At 36.6% G+C, this 12,406-nt stretch overlaps 1 protein-coding gene across 2 annotated transcripts in view; it reads right to left on the bottom strand.

Annotated features, from left to right (window-relative positions):
* The window catches only part of omd (integrator complex subunit 5 omd), a 48,503-nt gene extending 36,120 nt beyond the window's left edge, over positions 1–12,383 (bottom strand). For both annotated transcript variants that reach the window (XM_071588475.1, XM_071588476.1), the window contains exons 1-4: positions 11,985–12,383; positions 11,354–11,507; positions 6,325–6,501; positions 4,220–4,428 (exon numbers count right to left, since the gene is read on the bottom strand). In XM_071588475.1, coding sequence (XP_071444576.1) covers positions 4,220–4,428; positions 6,325–6,501; positions 11,354–11,507; positions 11,985–12,209 — 765 coding nt within the window. In that variant the 5' untranslated portion in view covers positions 12,210–12,383. The remainder of the gene's footprint in view (positions 1–4,219; positions 4,429–6,324; positions 6,502–11,353; positions 11,508–11,984) is intronic.
* Positions 12,384–12,406: the final 23 nt, after the last annotated feature.

The raw sequence follows: 12,406 nt of genomic DNA, 5'->3' as shown, positions 1-12,406 counted from the left end.
TTTATTCAATCTATACATGCATACATTCGGGTTTATTCTCTTGAGACAAGCACATTCTGATATACAACATTTTTTGTTTAGTTATCAGGCTTAAGAACTAATAAAGAGGATGGTTTACGAACACGTGAACATGCCTCATATAATTAACCATGAGAAATACATGGGTTTTCTAGATTCAGACCACAAACACTCTACGATTGGCTTTGTGATTTGTTAAGCAAACACCAATGGGAAATTTAATTGGTTTAAACTCAAAGGGCATATTGGTTGGGATTATGGTAACCCTTGGAATGAGAACTTCCTCATCTTTGAAATTTCCTTTGAGTATAGTCGCGTGAATCACATTGATCATCAGTTTTTTTTTTTTTAATTGGGGTTCTATTTCATAGTTTTGGTTGGTTTAGGTTTTGAAGCATCATGACCACTGAGCCAACCTTCAGCTGTAAATCGTGCAGTGGTAAGCCAGGCACATGCAAGGAGTTTAAAAATTCAGATGGATAGTTGGTGACTTCATCTTTGTTTGTTACAAAGTCAATAGATTTGAATGAATGCAGAGTACCAACGATTTGATTCTGAATAACAAAGTTTAAGTCAAACACATCTTTGTTTTTAGCCGCCAAAATTGTTCGCTCACTCAACCATTTGTGATTGTTGTGGTTATTGATGATGTTTGGGAACACTTTGTTGATAAGCTTATCTTTCAATGAAATGAAATAGCAAAAATTGTGAGGGAATGAAATCAATCCGCTCAATACATCGACAGGAACACAGCCATTACCGATAGTCAACAATTGCCTGGAAAAATCTTCAGCAGACAGATCGTTCAGCAATGCAACTCTCATGTTCGTGGACAGTTGAAGTTTCTTCACAGAGCGCCTCAGATTTGATGATTTCAGGCAAGCGGTAATTTCATCGGCAGCAGTCGATCTTGGAATGACTGGCAGTGTTTGGCGGAAATCACCAGACAAATCAATGCACCACCAAAGCATTTCGAGTCATTACGCAGATCTTCCAACGTCCAGTCATGTGCTTCCAATGTGCATTTGTGCACCATCATGCATTCGCCCCATATGATTTTAGATTGTTCTAAAATTTTGGCCACTGCGGACTGTTTCTTAATGTGACATGTCACCAGTTCAGAATTTTGTAGGTTTAACTGCAACTCTAATGCTGAATGAGCGGTACGGCATCCTTCTAACAACGTGGCCACTATGCCAGAAGGATCAACTGCCACCGCAATGTCCGATTTTGCAGGAACAGTGTTCAAAAGCAATGATATTGGAAATGTCTTCTCAGTTCCACCAGGGGCATCCAGGAAAAATAAGCCACCATTTCCATCATCATCCAGCCAACATTCATCAATTGCCTCCATTTATGAATCATATACTTCCTTCTGTTGGGGGTTAAGGTGGAGTATATTCATTTGAACTGATTGGCCTGATTCATATCGATCATATTCACGTTCCAATTCTGGATTAAACACGTCATTCATTCCACGATCTGGTGCTGGCATTCCTAACTTCACTAATAAACTGCTGCACATGAGGTAATGCATGTCTTCAATCAACAGCATAGCCTGGTTATGCATCTCTTCATTTACCTCAGCATCGAGATTTCTTGAACTTACAGGAATTCGATGTAAAATGTATTCTGACATGCTATCCTTGTATTTGTTCAACAGGTCAGGTGGATTGGATGGGAAGCATGTCGAAAGGATGATAGCAAATAATGTGCATATCTGACTTGGAGATGCTGAAATAGTTGCTTCAGCCATTGTCGTGTCCTAATGATTTTAGTTTTCAAGCAAATTGAGATGTAAATGTAGGGCACACTATACCATTAACAGTTCGTAGTGATTCGAACTATGTTGACTCTTGAACATTCACCAGTAACAGCATTCATCATTCTTCGGATGAACAGTATAAATACAGCCAAGAGCATCAGTAGAATCCACATCCGGATGACCAGGAACCACATTGCCTTGCTTCCAACGTTAAAAAATCTTTGATGAAGCAATACAATACGATGTTTTACGATACCATATGATGATACAATATGATACTTTAACGACATTTTAATGGTTATTCTATCGTTCAGCGCTGAGACAAACCCAAAAAACCAAATATCATTAAAATCAGCGATATGATACTTTACAATGCTATAATTTTATAATACGATTTTTTTACAATATTTTAATGGTCATTCTGCTATTCTGGCCTGAGAAGAATCCAAAAAACCAAATACAAAGAAAGTCAACGGCATGATATCACAATTCTACGATATTTTAATGGTTATTCTGCTATTCTGGGCTGAGTCGTATTAAAAAAAAACCAAACATCATTAAAATCGGTGCAGCCGTTCTTGAGTTATAAATAGTGTAAATAACACGATTTACGACTTTGTTTAATATATATAGATTTATTGAGCCATAGGTACCTGTACTTATCCATTTAAAGTGATCACAGGTCATTTGGGCTTCAGGTGGTCACACATCATTTCGGTCAGCCGAAAGATCCTTAAACCAAATATTTTTTTTATAGCCATCACTATTAGGTCTTCTTTATGTTCAATGGATCTTATGATAAATATTGATTAAATTGATCACTAATTATTGCTTTCATTTCTCTTTATCAGTTTTATTTAGTATAGCATTATATAAAAACATGGATTGCATAACCATCAAATTTAGTAGATTGCAATAGGAAAAAATTATTGATGCATATTCTAGCAAATGATAACATACTTTGGATTGTATGACTAAAATTATTACATGATTATCATTACTATTATTTGATAATGTTGCTGGGCAAATGCTCAATTCATTATATAAATAAATCACTGAAAAAATGCCAGTGTTTCTCATGTAACATTTTATCATGTTCTAGAAAGAAAACATGGGACTAGTTGTCAGTTGTATGTACCGTGTCACTTTACAATACCAGTGCTTTACTCAATGAATGATCCTTCCTCAAATCTTATCCTGTAAGACTTGACCAAGTTTAAATAAAAAATATACTTTGTCGGATGTGGCCAAGGGAAACCACCATACAAGACCAATATGGTTTGATTACTATTAGAAATATTGTAATCAGAGAATCAATACATTAAATCCTACTATTCATGGATGTTAGTGACATATTTTACATCTATAACTGAATTTTGTATGCACTCCACTGTTTTTACATATTCAAATTAGTAAATTAAGATTACAAAAATTAAACTGTAGTTTAAAACAGAATTATGGTTAAGTCTTGATTTAATTAAAGTGATGTGCCCTAGGGTCACTTCAGGTAAATGAAAGCTGATAATACGGTAGAAAGGAAAACAAATTACTTCAAAAATATTTTTATAAAAAAGTATTTATCTTCCATTCCATTATGAAAATATTTTTTTTCTAGTGCAGTTTTCAATTATGATATTTGCTTCTGAATTTGAGGTTCACTGGCCTGAGTTAAACAGGCTTAGTGCAGCTGCAATAAAAGTAATGCTTTCACTATGTGGGTTTATCACTCTGTATCTCTTGTACCTACTCTTCCAAAACTCTTTGAAACCAAAATTAAAGAATAGTTCTGTGAATATTTTAATACCAAAAATCTATTTTCCTTTTAGGAGTTGTGTCCATCCTAAACCTACCTCACCTGGTAGAATACCAAAAAAATCAGTTATATGGATTGAAAGCATGGGGAAACAACCCCTCTGGTGTAAAATTTGTCCTTCATTTACAAAAGAAAATCGTCAGAATAATCTGTAAAGCAGCTTCTGGAGATCACTGCAAACCACTGTATATTGATAATCATATTATGACATTTTATAGCCTATTAATTTAGGTAACCTTTGTATTGTAAAAGAAAATGATGTCACTCTCTCAACAAGATCCCATCCACATGATTACAAAACAACAAAAAGACACAAGCTAACTGCATCATATTCTCACTTAGCTCATACCCAAGACTATAATGCGTGGACATCAAATTTTTTAATACACTAACAGCTTCTGTGCATAGTACTAACATTTCAACATTAAAACCAAACTGTATAATTGGCAATCAACCTTTCAATTAATTTAGGATGTTTAGTCAGTAAATGAATTTATCGCGTCTGATACTAGTGACTTGTTCCCAAGTAAAATGTAAATAGGAGTAAATAATGATTTGAACGGTTAAGTATTCACAAATGTTCCAACTTTTGTAAACTCAAAAATTATTATTAAATGAATTACCGCAATTAAACCAGCAGTTCCAGATGATCCACTTTCAGAGGCAGGATCTTTCCCAACTCCAATGCCAGATGGAGTAAATGAAGATGAGGCATGATGGCAAAAGTCCTTTAACCCACACGACAAGACACGGGTAATGACTGTGTGTGGGAAGCAACTACCAACATGAGCAACCACCCAGTCAAAGTGAGGACTATGAACAACACTGGTATCTGAAAGCATAAGCAAAAACCATATAACTTTTGTAATAAAGAAATACATGTACATAAATGGGTACCCAGTAGTCCAGGGGTAGATCATTGGACGACTGACTGACTGCATGGCCCGGGCACGATTTTTGGGCGAGCCTCTCTGGGCACCCTCAGCTCCACCCAAGGTATGTGATTTTTCGGGCACCAGATCTTCCTGAGAAAACATAACTGGCACAGAGAAAGGAACTGGTCTCCCTACCCTGATGTGTGGATTTCACACGCCGCCAGGCTTAATACTGGGTGAATTCTACTATCACCTACCAAACCAACCTTTGAATTGATCACTGTTTTTTATGTACATAAATACAAACTATCTAACCCCAGACTTTTCAGAAAAATGTCATCCAGGATAAAGGTTTTGGAGAAAACTTCAACATGCTACTACTCCTCACAAAACAAAATGTGCAGAGAACTGGAGTGGAAAACCAGAAAAGAAACTGCCTAATCCATACTGAGGAGCATTTTCTTCTTCACAAAACTAAAAAGTCTTTCATCCTTTCCCTTAAACTCGAAAATAGTGTATGTGAAAATGAATACAAATCCCTCAACAACTGTACTCCATTCCCAACATCCTTGACTTCATCAATTCTCAGGTAGTGGTTCTCAGCATGCAAGACTACACGATACCTAGGTCTTTGTTAGCTAAATGACAGCTCTCCTTACAAACATCTCAACTAGGATCCCAGCCCTCACATTTCAAAAGGTTTTCATGCCTTTCTAAGTGAACTCATAACTGACAAAGATCACTTCCCTTCAAGACCTTTCCATCCTTGCACCCATGTGCCCACAATGTTACATACTGCTCAAAATTCATAAGGATACTTATTGAGGATACCATTTTGTATTAAGTTGTATTTCCCTCACTGAATAATCTCTTATCATCATAAAACATAATTGCAACCCCTAATTCAGTCATTGCACTCTTCCACACAGGAGAGTTACGATTTCTTCAACAGTCTACACTCAGTCTCCACCCCTCTAATACACTGACAACATCTTTCTCATTTAAACTCATGTCCTGGATTCTGCTAAGGCTTCCATTTCAAGCATAAACACAGCTTCCTACATTAAATTCACTTCTTCTATTTCTTACTCAACTACTGGTTTCCTCAGTATGATATTCCCCTTCAAAACCATACATTCTACACATTGGTACATACAAAACTGACAAATCACCAGCAATATCTATGCTGTATAGTTGACATCCCTTCCAAGCACAAAGCACCATCCCCAATTCACTTAAAGGCATTGCATTAGCACCAACACCATGCCATGCAGACTATTTACCTAAAATGGGTGACTTGGTAAGATAAATACCTGGAATACCTCTTTAAAGATACACCTTACCTTTCTTCAGCCAAATACACTCCACACCTCAAACTAGCAATGCCAGGCACATTCAAGCAACACAGCAATTACATCTCAGGACCACACAAAATATATTCTGAAAAAATTACACCCCAAATAAAATAGTAAAATCACTTTCTTTCTTCTGAAATAATTACACCCCACTTAAAAAAATAGTACAACCAGTCCCTCCTTAATCCACCAATGCCCCTACGTGTCCTTCAAATGGTTGCAAACCTTAACAATATCTTAAAATCCTCCAACCTGTTGGCAGATCTTCTTGACACCTCCCTGTATCGACCATTCAGCAATTTCCATATTATGCCTCCCTCTCACCCATTCTTCCCCCACTCACCTAAATCCCTTAAGTCTTTCTTCAATTGTTTACTCCACTCCCTCATCAACTCTCCCCCTTAATGAATTTAACCAGGAAGGCAAATAATCCTTGGGTTTGTGCTGAATCATTTTTTTACTTCAGCATTTTTTTCCAAAACATATTAAACTACTTACCTAAAAGAGAATTAATACAAGTCTCTGTGTCCGAAAGCACACGACATGACAAGCATTGGGTTGTTATGTCAATAAGGGTGCGAGTTGCTCGACATGACATCCATAGTTGCAATGTCTCATTCAATCCAGCTGTTATGGGAACATGTGCACGTCCTGCATATTTGCTTGAAAGTTCACCTAAAATCCAAGAAAGAGCTATTAAGTTTACAATAATTAATATTGAAAAAAACACTACCACCAGCACATTTTCTCTTAGGTTTCCATAAATAAACATTTGGGACAGCATGAACTGAAGTATAAAAATTACAAATCTAAAGCATTAATTAATACAATTCCAATGATTTTACTCTAAAATACTGCTTAAAAATATTGGGAACCTTATCACAGTAATAAAAGAGCATGGCATTCAGTCAGAAAATGTTGAACATTTGAAAGCTGAAGTGAGATTCTGAGGAATTTAAACTGCTCTAAATGCTTAAGAATGCAATAAAATTAAATTTTAAGAATGCCATAAAATTAAATTTTAAGAATGCAATAAAATTAAATTCTACAGGAAATGAAACAACATTGATGGAACTGAGCAGGAATCCCAAATAAGTAGGAAAAATACGACTGCAAAAAATATGAACATGCAAAAAGAGAAAGTTATGATATGCAGCAGCCTTAAGCTGGGTCCAAGGAAGATACTGATTAAATGCGTAGAGAATTCTGATACAAGGTTCAGAAAAATATAGCTAGGGGGAGAGGGTGAAGGATATGGTTAAAGCTTTTAAGAGGTTGACGAGAATAAATGGTTACCCGGAGGGGGAGTTAAACAGAGTTGGGGAGGATAGATTGATTGAACATTATCCAAAATAGAAAAGAATAATGAATTGATCATGTGTTATAAGAGAAAGGATTATTTTAAATGGCTATTAAGGAAGCATTGGAGGAGAGAAAAAGATGAGGAAAGAGACTGAAAAGGTGGAATTTTATAAAAAGATGAGAAACTCATTAGGCCAAGGAAATGCAGGGGAAAGATTGGTGCATCGATAACAAGAAATTTCAAATACAAGGGAAAGTAGAAGCACAATCTAAGAAGGTAAGAGAATTGCCCGGATATAGCAAGGGAAAAAAATATACCTAACATTTGAGCCAAGATAGATTTAGGGAAGGTGGAAACATAATGTAAAAGAACTTCAAGGTAAAGACATTGCCATCTAATTCAGAAACACATAGGGAATATGATAGAGAAGATGACAGCTTGGATCCACAAGTATAAAATAACAAAATAGAAATAACACTATTGGGGATAAGTCAAATTAACATGATGAATAGATAATATTTCCCTAGATTTCACAAATTTTAGTGAAATAAGGAAAGAGGGATTCTTTGAACTTATTCACAGCATTTATGAGGAAGGAATACCTTCAAAGCACTTATCAGGAAAGATACCTTGGTACCTTATGTCCATTTTGATCCCTATCGCAAAACAGTGAGAAGTAGCTGTGTGCCTTGATTCTAGGATAGGTTCAATTTCATATGCAGTGAAGGCATTTCAAAGAATCATCAAAAGAAGGTTAGAAAATAGTGTAAACAACTACCTAGGCAAATATTAGTTGGATTTAGATGGCTTATGATGCCATTGTATTTGTGGGAAATTTGGTAAAAAGGAACATTCAATTCAATCAGGATATCCTTATGAGCTTTGTGGATTTTGTGAAGGTGCTCCATCAAATACAGTACAGAAACGTTAATAGAAATATTGTGCAACATGGGATTTGGCAGGAAGGATACGAAACTTATTCAAAACTTTTTTATGAATAAGACAGCACATGTGAGGGCAGCAAATGGAGAATTGGGATAGGCAGTGAAGAGCAGGAGAGTGAAAAAGGGTATCTTCTTACCGCCAGTACTATTCAACACATGAATACAATGAGGAAATGTCAAGGTGGATTGGGAATGGCTTCAGCTAGGAATAAAGTGGGTAGTGAGATAGTTAAGTCAGTTAGGTTAGGGGTGAGGTATATGTGATCCCAGGAAAGGTCGATAGGCAGATTCCATACCTATTATCCATCAAAATCAAAATGCATGTGAAGAGCTATATCCTTTATACGAGGGCGGTTCAATAAGTACCCGTGTTTGATGACAAAGGGCATTCCTGAGGGAAGTTTATGTTATCATCATATCCTGCCATCTATCAAACGATGGTGAAACAAATTTCAGACTTATTTAAACATTAGTTTGGATTTGGCAGCCATTCGAGTAAGACGTGTTTCGTGATTTTCACTAATATGGAAAAAGAGCAGTATCGTTCGGTAATTTGCTTTTTGTTTTTGGATGGGAAGAAATACGATGAGATAAAAGCAAAGTTGGATGCTGTTTATGGGGACACTTCGCCATCTATGACCACAGTTAGATATTAGTTGAAACGAATTTAAACGTAGGCGAACATCTGTTTTTGATGAGGAGCGACCAGGATGCCCGGTAGACGTGGCTACCGAGGAAATCAATCAAAAAGTCCACGCCATGATTCTCGCTGATCGACGAACAAAAGTGCGCAGAGTAGCCGTGGAGTGTCGACCGGAACGGGAATTAATATTTTACATGATAAGTTGGTGGTGAAAAAATTGTCGGCCCGACGGGTGCCAAGATTGCTCACGGTGGACAACAAGCTGATCCGGAGTTGTCGCCGCCAAACTGCATGAAATACATCATGAATTGCTGCTGCACCCCCCGTATTTACCCAATCTGGCTCCCTGCCACTTTTTCTTATTCCCTAACATGAAGACATATAAATAAATAAATAAAAATTTAGCTCAAACGAGGAAGTTATTGCCAAAGAAAGAGGCATATTTTGGAGAGTTGGACAAATCCTATTTTTTGGAGGGGTTAAAAAAATGGCCAGAACGTTGGGAGAAGTGTATCTTTTTAAAAGGGGACTATGATGAAAAATAAAAAAATGTTTTTGAAAAGATGGTTTCTTCATTTCTAACACGGGTTCTTATTGAACCGCCCTCAGAGAACTATTCTGTACCTCTCAGAGAAAAAGACCACAGTGATGTGCCCAGATGACCTCATCTACATGGCAAAGGTTAAGAAGCCTCTCACAGGGAAACTCCAGATTCCAGGTGACCTGTGGTTTCAATTAGTTTCATCTATTTTTGCAGGGCTCTTTATGAGTGGACCTACATTTTCTTAGATAATCGTGGGACTGTCAATGGAACCATATAATATATTTTACCTTTCAAGGGAACTTTAGAATGCCCTGAAAACATGGACCTCACATGTGCAACACTCTCCATGAAAGAGAGACTATGGGGACCCCAATGAGGATCTCTCTACAACCAACTCATCTCAGGATACCCAAATGATGGCATCCAGTGTTGTAAGTTGCCTCACAAATTCATTGGAGGAAGAGTACAGCCTTGACTGAGTTCTTAGATTCAACATTCAAAGAGGCATCAAAGTCTGGCTCTCAATCACTAGACTCCAGAGGAAAAGAGTTTAATTAAAATCTCTGAAATTATTATGTATTACATACTTTGATTCTGACATAAAAAGAGTGAGCCTCTAGTTTCCCAGAATATGATAAAACAAACTTGTGTATCCAAAACTCAGAAATTGATTTATTGAAATACTAGTTATACAAAAAGTAAATTTCAATATTCACTCTCCTAGTGGCATGATTCAATTACATTATGTACATTATCAGTAAAACATCAAACCACAGTTATCAAACTGAAAGTCAGTTGGATAGGTGAGGGTAGAGCTCAACTAGTATGTACTAAACCCAACACAGTGTGAAATTCAAAATTCAGGGTAGGGAGGCCAGTTCCTTTCCCTGTGATGCATATAGTTTCTCATGAAGATCTGGTACCTGAAAAATCACACAGCTTTTGTGAAGCTGAGGGTGACACTATGCATCACCCAGAATCGAACTCGGGCACTCCAGTTAGTAACCCAGTGCCCTAACCACTGGACTACCATGCCCCTAGAGCATAGTAAATAGTAACCTATACTCCAGTAACCTATCAAGTAACAGATGATTCACTACAAAAACTAGACTCGGCTTTCTATTCAGGAATCATCATTTGTCTCCAATTGTCTCATAGGGAATTTTATAAATATAGATGGTAATAAGTAGGTTATAATAAGTGAGTTATTTAAATATGCCCCAAATTTATTTTGAAAACTGGAAGTAAAAATGAAAAATACATACTCACACAGATATTAATGAAGGTAGAGTTAATTTTAATATATATTCTTTTCCGAGGCTAAGGTGTTTTACATTTATTATCTTTTCTCTTAACTGACTCAGAAAATCAGATGTGATCTTTTTATGGTTCTTCTTTCATGAATTGACATCTTTTGGCATTAAATTTTGTTGTGGTAAAAATATTTTTGTTGAATTAACTTACAGCCCGACTTAGCTTGACTGAAATGAACATACACGGTTTAAACCATAAACTGAGTTAAAAAATTTTATATTTCATTTAAGTTAAAGGAGTTAACTTGTACAGACAAACACCCAGTGTGTGAACCTAAATAAACAAAAGCAACTCCTGAAAAAAGGCAGTTCCCATGCAATTTTTTAATCTACCCATATGATGCTGCCCACATCTTATCGAACTGATATAACCTCATGATGTATCTCTAAAACCTCCATTTATGACTGCATACATAACTCAAAAATACAGCACCAACACATTCTTTGTGATTTTAGTGCATTTGCGACCCTACGAAATCTTTAAATATTCATTTTGTTGGGTTCGGGGAATGCATGAAAATTTGGTTTAATGTCTAGTACAAGGAGGCGTGTTTACAAGGTTTCAGCGTCTGTATCTTATAAATACAAGGTAATAACTGTACTATATTGAACACGAGGTCGGAAACAAAAAAGAGATAACACAATATCAATTTCTTGTGTGGGATTCAATCTCAATAATCTTCAGGCTAATTGACAAATCATTCAACGAAAGACTCCAACACATCCACCCTTGTTAGGATAACCTGATGAAATTGTCTAAAGCTATAATGAAAAACTCACCCAATAATTCTAGGGACCATTTCGATATTATTGGAACCCAGGCTTCTGGACTACTTGTTACAAAGCTGCAAAGGACACTGTGAATCTCAGCGATGGTGGCCTCTTCATGAGTAGACACAGGAGGGACTGAAGATGCCCCACTGCACATGTCAGACTGATGGTAAAAAATTGAATAAAAAAGTCTTAAACATTTTCAATGTGACCTGTTTCGCTGCTGAGCATTTAAAAGAAAATTATCTCATTTGGAGGAGGGATAATTCCCAATGACAACAGAAAACTCAAAAGAAGACTCAATGGGTTTGCTGTCCTGGAAGTGAAAAAGGTATTAAAAGGGGGGTAAAGGTATTTTGCTTAAGAAATATAAAAATAACTTCAAATTATAGTATTGCTGAACAGAACCAATGCTATTTTCACAAAACCTTTTAGAAAAGAGTCGCTAAATGGTGCCGGTATTAGTGATACCATAAATCGATGCATAATGCAAGTATTATGAATAAATAAATAAATGAGACGTTGAATTATGCAATGCAAACTCTCCGATATAACATGGCATTGGAACTTGACAAATTTCAAAATAGCATGTAATGATTAAAATGGGATTCAGCATTGCCAGTCTACGCTCCCAACCTACCTCTATTTGAGAGACATATTTAGCTACAGCTACGTCAAACAGTGCGCAAAAATATTCCAGTACAGCATCGATAGTGGATGGCAGGGTTTTCAAAAGGGAGAGAGCGGTTCTAGCCAATTCCAGGGGATTTGTTTTAACGGTTCGAGTAGCGCCCGCCACGAAAATTCTCAATTCACTCAGCGAGTCTTGCTGTGGTACTGCACTCATTACAGTCGTTCCAGCCATATCAGCGTTTGAAAGACCGGGTCAAGTCAAACAACAACCAAATGATCACTTTTAAATGAAATATCAACTTCGTGCTAACTACTCTGCATCATTTTAAAACACACAATTATAGAAATTGATACATTCACAATGGGTAATCACAATAAACAACAATGCATTTCATTTGCAGCATACGCCTTGCTATGGCTGCGAGTACG

This window comes from Hetaerina americana, unplaced genomic scaffold (assembly GCF_022747635.1).
Source record: "Hetaerina americana unplaced genomic scaffold, ioHetAmer1.1.p SCAF_3, whole genome shotgun sequence".
NCBI classification, from domain to species: domain Eukaryota; kingdom Metazoa; phylum Arthropoda; class Insecta; order Odonata; family Calopterygidae; genus Hetaerina; species Hetaerina americana.
Note: the sequence above shows the minus strand (reverse complement) of the source record. Positions and strands in the feature narration are given on the sequence as shown.